Genomic DNA, 12,289 nt, shown 5'->3' on the forward strand with positions numbered 1-12,289 from the left:
TCATTCTTCATCGATGTGAACAAGACTTGTTACTTGTTGTTGAACATTATTAACTCCAGCTTCCTCCTCATCATTTTCATCAGACTCAGCAGCCAATAGTTGTTCTTCAAGAACCAAAGCAGCTTATCCATTGCGTCTACCAAAAATTTTCTCACGTAAGGGAATATCCTCATCTAAGTCTATATCATCAACATTCTCTAGTAGACAAATTATCAGCCATTTTTAATTTGTGCTCACAATCCCACAGTTCACGCGGCTCAGTTTTTGATTTTTGAATTTGTTTTGAATACGTGCAATGTTAGACTTCCATCCGATGTTTGAAGAGAAAAAAAAATTGTAAAATGAAGACGCAATCTGATTTGTTAAAGATCAGAGACGCCTTTCATTAACCTTTTATTACGGCAACATACATCGTTTTAATAGGGTCCTCAATCCATCGCTACGCGCTTTTATATAAAAGAGTTGCAAAAAAGCATGAGAGATGACATTTTAAGCAATGATATTTGTATGATAAGCTTTTGGACTGACATGGTTTTAAATATGAGCCATAGACAGTTCAACAAGTTAGCCGCAAGTTTGAATGGGACACCACTGTTGCAAAATGGATCAACCACGGGAAATTGAGTGCTGCTTTGGAATAAGTTGGGACACAATAATTGCCTTTACCGAGAAACGTTGTGAACAGTTAATAAGCAAAACAGAGCAGCCTTTGCCCTATCGGTAGTTTTCTTGGGAATCGTCCACACTTACGCCAATTGCCGATGTTGAACCTGTTACGATGATGGTTGATGAAACAGCTTTAAAAATAGTTGCAGAATTCAGTCCCAAAGATAACCAAATTTATGGGTATTCAGAAATGTGCTTGTTAGAACCAATACAATAGTCACATAGTTCGACCCCTTCTCTTTTCTTCTGAAAATCCCAAGAAGGGTATGGGGATCAGCATGAATCGTATCCTTATTTTCTGTATTTTTAAACTACCAAATGGGACATTCCCCCAATTTAGAACCTATCCCCTCAACTCTATTTTCTTGTTGTGTTATATGAGTGGCAAGCAGTCAGTCAAAAAAACTCGATATTCTCAAAATTTGAAAAACGGTTGGGGTCATTTAAGAAGGAGAGGGTCAGACCTCCTTCTGTACTAAGTTGTTAAAATGCTTTATCATGTATTAAAATATTGAATTCGTAATGTTGACAATTTGTTTGTTTAGGTAAAATGTATTCGAACTCCAATGATGGAAAGGCATGTGAAATACGTAGAAATCGACCGGGATATCCCTGAAAATGTTGTACCTGAACACCATGTTTATACAGAGTCGAGAACAGTAGAGAGATACTGCTTTTTTCGAGTGCCAGACACCGATGGTGGCAATTACAACCAGTTCAAAATATATGGGACTGTTTTGAAATCCACACAATTCTTTAAAAAAGCCTTACTCCCCAGTCTACAAAGCTGGTTCCTGCGCAGAGGAAACACAACCACCACAGCTTTGTAGCCAGGGGGATTTTCACTTGTTCTGAGCTCAACTACAATCAGTGACAAAATACTTTGCACAAAAGGGAAATTCACCGGGGTGTTTTGAAACCACAATCGATTTGTAAGTGCTGTAAAGTAGGTTCGAAAGGTAGAGTTTTAACTCTGAGTTTTAACGCTAGACTTAAGACTTAAGGATCCAAGTAGGGCTTGAAATATAGCCTAGAAACCAATAAATCCCTCCCAGATCAAAATAATCGATGAAATCAAGTTGAAGGCCTAAAAATGGACATTCTAGCTCGAACTTCAATTTTCGAAAAATGGTAAATTAGCCAAAAGTGCCAATATATTATGGCACTGATTGTAGATAGAAAAAGTTTCATTATATTACGCACAAAATTGTCTGAATTACAAAAAAAATTTGAAAGAGCTTTCCCCACCAAATGCAAAAATGTTGAATCCTGCCAGAAAAAAGCCGTGTGCTTGCATAGCAACGAAACTTGAGTGCCTAGCAACAAGATGACAGACTAAAAATGGCGGGAAAAAATGTATACTAGCGTCACTGCAAGAAGTTCCTGTTCCAAGAAACCAAACAAAACAAAAGGAAAAGGTGAAAATAGCAATAGGAACAAAAAGAAAAACCCACGTGAAGCATACTTGATTACATACTCTCAGGCTGATGATGTGAAAGTCCCGGGACGTGAGCACTTTGTCAAAATAGTGGTCCAAGAATTTGACCGAAATGATTCTGTTTCAGAGAAATGGGTTGTATCAGCGGAATTGCACCGAAATCATGGCATTCACTACCACCTCGCTTTGAAATTAAAGAAACCACGACGCTTTAAGGAAGTTTGCAATGCAATCAAAAATATTACATTGATCTTGACTTTAAGGAATGGCATAGTAATTATCATGATGCCTTTTCATATGTTGTTAAGTTTGATTCACACTACGTAACAAGTCCTGGACACGAAATACGACACAAAATAGTGTCAAACCCACCCAGAACAAAAAAGGCAACAGAGGCTAAGCGTGCCCGCGCTCATCATAGTATTGAAGCACCTCTGAAGCGCAAGAAGAGTAATGTGCCACCCAAGTTAGGTCGGGAAGATGTGGGAAATATCATCCGAGAAAAATAGTATCAAGTCGGTTAAAGAACTTTTCTCCATAGCCCATGCTCAAGCAAAGGAGGGTAAAACTGATTTGAGAGGGTATCTTTATACTCATCCTGACCAAAGTTTTATGAGCAAGCAAATTTCAACGGTAGCAGGTATAGAACTGGTTGAGGACGAGGCAATCCGCGAGAATATGTCAAGGCTTGAAACTTTACGTCTAGCAAAAGATGGTGAGTGCACTAAACATCCTGTCACTAGGGAACTATGCAAAGGTCTTTGGCTTTCTAGTGCATTGGCGGTGGTACGTTTGAATGAGATATCATGCGCTAGGTTTACAGAGCTTGTATTGAACGCCATGTGGTATGGCAGAAGCAAAGGCAATAATCTGATGATATGTGGAAAAAGTAATTGTGCTAAGTCCTTTATGTTAATGCCGTTGATTGAAATCTTTGATTGTTTTATGGCACCGCCCCCCAGAAATTATGACTGGGTGGGTGCTCCTGAGAAAGAGGTTGTATTCTTGAATGATTGAAGGTATGAAAAGGATGGGGAATAAAAGGTAATGGCATGGAGTCTTTTTTTAAATTTTCTCGAAGGTTTCCCTGTCAATATTGCCAGGCCTCCTTTGGACAAAAAGACAATCCATTATTGCAACTGCTGAGAAGAAAATTGTCAACAGAGAATTTGATGAGGGAGAAACCAACCAAATGAACATGTGGTGGAATATTTTAAACTTCAAGCATGTATTTGACCGGGATGCTGCCAATATAACATTATTCCTTGTGGGGCTTGTCTTGCTAAACTCTTGCTTGACGCATAATTCACTTCTATTGCTTGACCTATAATTAATTTTGCATTATCTCGTGTTTTTCATAATTTTTCCAAAACTATTGCGTTTTCTTATGATTTCCCTAGACAGTCGTTTCCTTTAGAATTTTCACAAAACTATGGCGTTTTCTTATAGTTTCCTGAAACGGTCGTGTCTTTTATAATTTTCCTAAAGTTCTGCGTTTTCTTATAATATCCCTAAACAGTCGTGTCTTGTATAATTTTCCAAAACTTCAGTGTTTTCTTATAACTTTCTGGAAATGTTCGTGATTTTTTTAATTTCAAAGATCGGTTGGCTTTTTTTACCTCAGAGCCAAAGATGGAATTCTAAATGCAACCGTAAACGGGTGTTTACCATCAATAATAAATAATAATCACAATCTTCTTATTTTAACGGTGCACAGGGCGTTTACTGTTGCTTTTAGAATTCCCTCCTAAAGAATTTCACTTAAAAAATTGTTAAAAATAGAGCAATCAAGCAATATTTATAAAAATGTGAATATACACACAACCATTTCACCAGTAACCATGTCAACTTTTCAAAATCAATACTTTGTACCCTGGCCATGATTGGCAATTACTGCCTCAATGCGTTTCTCCATCGACAAAATAATTTTGTCTATTCTATCTTTCGGGTAATTCAATAGGATATTTTTAACCTGCATTGCAAACTCCTCTTTTGTTTCGTGAGTTACTTGTTTGTCAATAGCTTCTTTGCGAATCTCTCTGATCGGGTTGAGATCTGGAGAGTAGGCAGGTATACAAAACAAGTGAGCACCAAGTTTTTCCAAAGCACGTTTGGCACGTCCTGAATTTTGAACCGGGCATCCATCCTGTAGAACACGTTTAGATTTGGGGTTGATTGATAGGGGTGCATGTCACTAGTCCGACACTTTCTAGTCCGACAGTAAAATAGTCCGAATCTATAAAATAAATTTACAATTTAGAAGTCCTTTTTTCCGACGTCACTTTTGTCCGAAAACGAAATATTTTAGAGTGTCAAATGTTGAATAAGCTAAAGGAAGCAAAATTTCCAAAGTGAAAACATGAAAAATAACTTCCGGGTCTCTATAATTTCAAATGTTTTTGTTCGAAAATCTTGTTAGATTCGAATTATAGATTCGAACGAAAACATTCGACCGAAGTTCCCGCCGAAATTATGCACATCAAAATGAAGAAAAATTTTGTCGATCCAGAAGCTTCAAAATAAATGCAGCAGCTTTTTCAGAGATGTGAAATTATTATACATTACAGTATACACAGAAAAAGAAGATGTATTTTTCTAGGTGAGAAAATGCATACTGGTTTAAGCTATGAATGCAAATGGTCTGAAACAACATTTTTGCAACAAAAACGAATTGGGGCGAACTTTTTGACTTTCAACTATCGTCAAGCTGTAAACGTGTCGAATTTTCGAAGTAAGAAGTGTTGATTGTTGAAGAATTGATGCTGAAAAGTCAAAGACACAGTTTTGTGATTTGTGGAGGATTGGGTGGGAGAGACACAAGAGACTTTTCACAAAAATTCATCGTGTGTTACCTGGTTTAATCAAAGACATTGAATTTCCCTTGTTTTGCTATGGAAAACATTCTTGACAAGTATTAAAGAATTTCAAGTTTTTATGCATACATTGATAAAAAGAACTGTTTGGTTTTCACGAAACGAACGAAAGTGCCGAAAGCAGAATTTATTTGCTTTGGCCGTGTCACGTGTGTGTCGAGTAGTTTTGTAATAATTTCGGAACTAAGTAAAAGTGCTTTAAAAGCCCTTCTCCTTGAGACATTGGATAATGATGAGCTTTGTGTTGGCTACATGGAGTTACCTCCACACAAAAGATGCTGAACTTATCATCAAATTCAAAAAAGGCTACACGAAAGAAACGCAACCCAACTCTGACATCCTTAGTGACGCTTCCCTCACAGTAATACCAACTATTTCAACCATTGACCAGCTTTTACCCCCATCGTCCTCAACTTGTTATTGGACCTACCTGGAGGTCCTATAAATTAACCTTTGTCCGTCCGTCTGTCCGTTCGTCAGTCTGTTACTAGCTTTTCTTGAGATTAGCTCATAAGTTTTTTTCTGATTTTTGGCACAAAGATGCAAAATGGTAATGCCCAAAATGGAACGGAGCCCGATTTCCGGAAAAAAAATTTTTCCGCCCGAAAATGCCGTAAATATGCTGGAAAAACTGTTTTTTTTGTTATTTTCTCGAAATTTTATCATTAGTTTTTTCTGATTTTTTGCCCAAAGATGCGTATTAACAATGGCCAAAAGATGGCCGTGTCCGATTTTTGAGAAAATTTTTTTCCGGCCGAAATTGTCGGGAATCACCGTTTTTCTGGATTTTCATTGGACCTTTTTCTTAAAATTGGTTTTTTTTCCATTCAAAAACATTATTAATAGCAATGCCCACCATCAAGCATGTTTCAATTTTCAATAAAATTGATTTTTGAAGCCGAAACTATTTAAAAATCGCTGGAACAACCTATTTTATTTCTGAAATGTGTATTAAAGGCTTTATAGAATTGAAAACTTTCAAGTGGATCAAGTCTTACAAATAAAACTTAATTAAAAAAAAGGGTTATAGACAAGGCCCGGGGGTATGTGCGGACGGGACCTCCGAAAACCGACCCTTAGAGAGACCAAATTTTAGTGAAAAAGTGACCCTTAGAGAGACTTTTTCTAAAAATTTTCTCTGATTTTCAAAAATTTCCTACTCTTAGGGAGACTTTTATGTAATTTTTTCTCTCAAAATCAAATTTTTTTTCTAAATATCGTGATTTTTCCCACCCTTAGAGAGACTACTTTGAAATTTCCTGATTTTTGTAACCCTTAGAGAAACTTTGAAAGGTGAAAAGCCGACCCTTACCGTCTGCACATACCCAGCACCTATTTTTGTGCCCCCTCCCCCCCCCCCCGGGAGACAAGGTATAAGAGATCAAATTTTCGTAGATAAGGCTTTCTAGACCTGAAGAATCACCCCTTAAATGTGAATCTAACAGTAGTTCATTTTTCAAAAAAATGTGACTTAAGTCTTTTTTTTAGCTTTGATGCGACGAAAGGTGCTTGGGGCCTTTGCTAAAACAATTTCAGATTCATCTCATTGCTGTTGATATCTGAGCCCATCTTGGTAATCTTAACTGGCGATCTGGATTCTGAAACATCATGTAGTAGTTTGTGCTTTTTCGGTGAGTAGCAAACAGCTTTCCTGGCAGAGATGGGAGATTGCAAAGCACAGTGAAAGTATTCGTTGTTGTTATTGCCATAAGTCTTGATCCCACTGACGGTGTGTACGAAATACAAAAAACATTGAAGACTAGTTCATTATTTTTTGCTGAACATAGGAGAAACTTTTTTAACATTAATGAGATCTAGAAACTTATGATTTGTTAAATGTTTACACTGTTTTACTAAAAATATTTTTGATATGCAATGATGCTAAAAATACAAAAAATGGCGAGAACCAGGAATAGGTACAAAGCCTGTAGCCTATACTGTATTTCATATAAATTCCCTTTTTTGTTGTCTACAAACTTCTCATAACTAAATTTTTTTTATTTCTTTTTAATCATAAAATCGGCTTCCATAAAATAAATAAATGGTTCTTCTGCCTACAAAGTTTAAAAAACTGTTTATAAAATAAAGAGTGAAATTATTTTACATTTATGAAGCTCTTTTCCATAACACAAACTAGACAGTGGAGTGTTTTGGAAATGAACTTTATAGATTTATAAGGTTTTTAAAATATTTTACGTTCAAAAAGTTTTGTACAAAATAATAAAATTGGAATGATTTATTAAGGAAAAATTGTAATGCATTGGAGACGAGGCTTGAATGAGAAAAACACTGAAATAACCAAAGCTAAAGGTGTAATTGAAACGAGACTAGAAAATAGTGTTGGAAAGTATAATCAAGACTAGGGCAAGAGAAAGTTGATCAAACAAAGACCTAGAATAGCTGCATGATGAAAAGTATATTTAGAAAAATATGAACAGTGTCTCAGAATAGATTCCTCAGAACAACAGATTTGACTCTATTGTTGGGGGGGGGGGAATCTATCATGGGACACTCTGTTTAGTGGTTACTAAAATATTTACGAGCTTAAAGACTCTGCTAGAGCTTGATCTAAATAAAATTTCTTTGTTTCTTCCGAGAATTTTTCATAATATTTTATAGTTTTAAAATTTGTTGGAAGTTTATCGAAAACCTGGGCTTGCGCCTGGAAAGTTTTCGTTTCACCAGGAGTAACCAGAGGTTAATTGTGAGAAGGAGTTTAAAATAAATTTCTTCATATCATTTCGAAGAAACAAAATTGGGATTGACTTTCATAGATATCATTTTTAAAAGAACGAGGCAGGATAATATAATAATTTTGAAATTAAGACAAACCCTGTACAAAATTTCAATCTCAATGTTGGAGTTTTGGTATTCTTATACCCAACCCTAAATTTGTCAAAGGAACACAATTTTACAAAATTGCTGATGTCGAAGTTCGAAAATATATTCTTACTTTCAAACTTTTGAAGCTCTTGCTCAAGCTCATCATCGCTCAATTCCTTGTTTGTAACACCATTTTCCTGTGCAAAACGTTTTGCGTTGTCTTTCATCCATGTACGAAGGAGTTCAGGTTTGGGTTTCCCCGGTTTAATTTTTTTACGAATGGTTGTTGCTGCCTTCCGTAAACTCTCGTTAATCCCAAAAGCCTTCAAAAAAAGAAAAATATTCTAAAAATGTAAACAATATTGGGCTGCCAAGGAATTAGTACTTTTCTCCACATGCACAAAAAGTAACAGTAGAATAGAATGGATAAAAAGCCTCTCCAAAATGCGCGTGTTTTTATAATTGGTAATTTCAGAGCAAAGTTTTGATGGCTCAAGAAAGGATAATACACTCTCAAAAAATTCAACAGAATATTTTAAAGGGTATAACAACCAAACGTTTACTCACATCATAACATTTCAAACTGATCAAAATTGCCTCCCGCTGCATGTACCTCTGTACATAAAACTTTCTTGAGGTCGAAGGTTTGTGCTTCATGAAGTGTGTGGCAAATGTATCAAAATCAATATCTAATGTAAAAGAAGTTGCGATCTTGAAAAAGTTGATATACAAACCGTCATTCGGGTAAAGGTTACGCAAAGACAATTACAATATTAAAAATCATGCTAACTCTTTGAGTTGCAGTCAAATTGGTTTCATTTCTTGATGAATAAGTATAGTTCAAATACTTGATAGTTTACCTTTATTATTCGCGAATTCTGTCGCTACTGCAATTCGAATTCGCGTAGGGGAGACGCTTTGGTCCAAATTGCCGAACTTCAGTACTTCTGATTCCTTAAAGGACTTCGAGATGGCTTTTGTAGTGGCGTTCTGGTTAAGAACTTCATGTGTTACATGGGATGAAAAGATTTTCCTGTAAAAAAGAAGATATTGGTTGTTTGTAATGCATTGAGACACAGGCTAACTCTAACCCAACTTCTTTATCCCAGCGTATTTGTTAGGCTTGTTCGTACAATCCTAACCTTAGTATCTAGCAAAGACTAGCATAGAGATTGTGACAAGTGAAAAAGGCCTTTAAGTTTCACATGCAATTCCCGTCCCCATTTAAAGGCTAGACCTTTAAGAGTTTACACAAGATTCGCATTTAGGCTATGATTTTATCCAAATAACTGGAATATTTTCACCTAATGAGACTGTCAATAGGACAGAAATAGAATTGTATCAATCGGAAACATGTACATGAACAGACAGTGTTTCCATATTGGAGTCTTATACCACTGATGATTGTATAGCAAAGTCTTTGTTTCAAGAGTGCTTTTCCAGACAGAGCATTAGCTCCTTCTGGAAAATCACTCTTGAACTGAAACCATTTCATCAAGAAAATACGGACTTACTTTTGATAGTCTTCTTTTTTCTTCTCCAAACATTTGTCGATGAAAAAGAGACGACACCTTGTGATAAACATTTTAAATAGTTTATGGAGGTTCTCCGAGAGAACGATAATTTTTGCTCCGTATAAAATAGAAGTTTTATAGTTTTCATTTCGTAAAATGAATGCATTGAATTCTTCGTCCCACTTAGCCTCGTTGAAATCGTAGAGCGACATTTCCATCAGGTTTGAGGCCCTAGAAAAGAAGTTAAACTTCCATGATAATTTGACCCCAATTAGAGTATCACTTAAACCTACTACGTTTCAAATTTTCAAATTCAAATAGTCAAACAAGAAAGTCGTGGAAATTTTTAATTCAAATCCGTACCAAAATTTAAAATCTCTTACCGGACACCATTGGTGAAAGAAGGTCAACACAAGGAGAACGTTGCGAGCTGCAAAAGATTTTATCAAGTTATACTCGGTGTTTTCATTCAACAGCTCGCTCGTGACGCATTGCACGTATGAGGTGTTTCCATAATGAATGAAATGGTTAGACGTCAACAGGTTGTCCAACTTATATTGTTTAAGTTGATGTTGACGCTTTGAAATTAATCCACTCAGTCCTAAAATGGTAAGAATTATCTCATAAAATACAATCACAAATCTAATCTAGAGGTCAGAAGTTAAAGTCGAATAATATTTTATCCCGTTCTTTATTTATTCATCATTTCACCTTTGGCTTCAATGTTTTTGAAATTTATTAAACGCGATGAAAAAAGACAATTTTTGTATAATGCTAAGAAATTTATTATACCAACCTCCGGTCAACGAAGCGATGACTTCTTTGAACTGTGTAATTTCGTCATACACCAGCCCGTAAAAAATCTTTTTGGCCACACAAAACTTTAACATTTTCATGATAGCGTTTAACTTCGCCGTGATGGTATTTGGCTTATAGAAGTCTCCCTACATGTGAATGGGCTTTTTTAGTTCGTCTTCGATGTCTCTGACGTATTTGCGATACCACCGGTCTGAAACGTTTTCGGGTGTTAAAGCAGTTTTTAGACCGGTTTTAAGGTCAGGATCAAGAGCCGTCCAAATCTGAAATTAATTAATAATAATAATAACAATTATACACATGATGAATGTTTTAAATGACTTGCTCCGAAAATATTTGAGCTTTTAAACAACTCAAAAATCTTTTCCACGAGGAGGCACTGTGAACAGAACGAGAAGAGTTAAAACGGAAAAAAAGCTTTAGGAAATAATTTCTATGAGAAAATTTAAAGTAAAATCATCCAGAAATTTTAAGGGAAAAATTACCTTCAAGACGTGAGTGTAGTACTCATTGGCGTTTTTAGGCGAGATCCGACAGCATAATACCATCCATTGTTCAAAATTGAGTAAAAGTGTCTTTCCGTTTTGGAATAAATACTTTTGTACACGTTTATCGGTTGAAAATTGAACATGGTGGTCAGGAGTCATCAAAATGTAGTCTTGTAATTCAAACACAGCCACGTGATCCAGACTGGAAAACGCGAGACTATTTGATATGCTCTCATGGACTTTTTTTGAGTTGACGTTGCCGACGATCTGCAAAATAAAAGACTTATGCTTATTCATTGAGTTCCTCACGAGTCAACCCTTTTTTTGTTACGTGGACATATGCAAAAATAAGTTCGATTTTAATTTCTGGTTAACAATTCAATATAAAAGGAGACTACAATAAACTTGTATGTTCGAATATGTCAATGTAACAAAAAAAGGGTTGATTTTTGAGGTGGAACCATTTCTTTTAAAACATTACCCAAGATTAGGGTTGATCTAAGTTTAAACTGCCAAGCTGAGGTGATATGTCGTTTTTTCATCTCTAACCGTTACAAAGGGATTTATGGCCAAATGAGTTTATGATGTTGATACTAACCTAGATCGGGAATGAGGCGACTCCGGCGCCTCCGGTGAGGCTGAACCACATCTTGGAGATGGAGACGTGCTTTTTTGTTGACGATATGACTGCGAACTTGATGTTACCGTCGATAAAGATTTCAATGAACTGTATAAGAAAAAAGCAGTGACCCGTAAACTATAAGTTTTGCCCTATATCCTGCCCTATTCTTAATGGTTTGCCAAAGTCTTCTACATTCAAGTACAATTTCATTCACGTTTTCAAAGATGGATTGGACTTAATCTTGGACTTAATACTGAATGACTTGAAAAGAGTGAAACCTTAGTAAAGGTTCTAAATAAGACTTGATGCTTTAATGTGCAAAATATTATGACATACCCAGTCTTTCTTTTCTTTGGACTTGACGTATGTTCTTTTGCCGTTGAAATTGAACTACGCCTGGACGTACTTGTTCGAATGAAGATAAAGTTGATGGTAACCTATATAAAGATTAAAAAAACAAAATGTGTTTCTTTGCAATAAGATCAATGAATATATTAAGTCAGTTACTAACTCAATACTTTCCATTGGAAAAAGAAAAAAAGTAATTATAGCTAAACCAAGCCCATCTGCACTCTTAAAAGTTTATTTACAAGTTCTGCGAAACAGAAAATGAAGGAAATTCATATACTTACGTGTTGTGTTTCATTCTTGGAAATGAATCACGGAAGTTGAGGAAATCCTTCATCTTACGTTGGCAGGCTTGGGTTTCAATTTTAATCTGGGCTGCGTCCTTGATTTTATGTGGTTTGCTTCTTAAATGAGTATCTAGACGGTCATAAAACTTTTTGCAACCCCGGCACAACTTCGGTCTTGTGCTATCATGGGCCTTTAATCGAGCGACCAATTGTACATCCTGTGTAAAGAATGAAATGTATCTTGAAAAAAAATGATCCTATACAGTGATATGAAATATTTATCCTACAAAGGAGATCGAGATTCCATTCTTTCTTTGTATGAATAAAAATATTAGGGCTGAGCTCACTTCTGAGGTGTCAATAATAGAAAATACAGTTACCTCGATACCACGGGTGTCTGTTTTCGATTAAATT

At 35.8% G+C, this 12,289-nt stretch overlaps 1 protein-coding gene and 1 long non-coding RNA gene across 2 annotated transcripts; both read right to left on the minus strand.

Annotated features, from left to right (window-relative positions):
- On the minus strand, positions 1-9,748 carry LOC136798593 (uncharacterized). The gene is made up of 6 exons (XM_067055229.1): positions 9,698-9,748; positions 9,315-9,545; positions 8,661-8,833; positions 8,368-8,489; positions 7,931-8,123; positions 1-104 (listed from the first exon to the last, which is right to left on the minus strand). The coding sequence occupies exons 2-6, from the start codon at positions 9,530-9,532 to the stop codon at positions 1-3; spliced, it is 810 nt and encodes a 269-aa protein (XP_066911330.1). The 5' UTR covers positions 9,533-9,545; positions 9,698-9,748.
- Positions 9,749-10,844: 1,096 nt separating this feature from the next.
- Positions 10,845-12,071, minus strand: LOC136798508 (uncharacterized). Its single transcript, XR_010845386.1, has 4 exons — positions 11,873-12,071; positions 11,577-11,677; positions 11,217-11,345; positions 10,845-10,885 (listed from the first exon to the last, which is right to left on the minus strand). It is a non-coding gene; the product is annotated as an uncharacterized lncRNA (long non-coding RNA).
- Between the last annotated feature and the right edge of the window lie 218 nt (positions 12,072-12,289).

The sequence above is a fragment of the Clytia hemisphaerica genome, unplaced genomic scaffold, assembly GCF_902728285.1.
Source record: "Clytia hemisphaerica strain Z4C2 unplaced genomic scaffold, Clytia hemisphaerica genome assembly, whole genome shotgun sequence".
In the NCBI taxonomy this organism is placed as follows: domain Eukaryota; kingdom Metazoa; phylum Cnidaria; class Hydrozoa; order Leptothecata; family Clytiidae; genus Clytia; species Clytia hemisphaerica.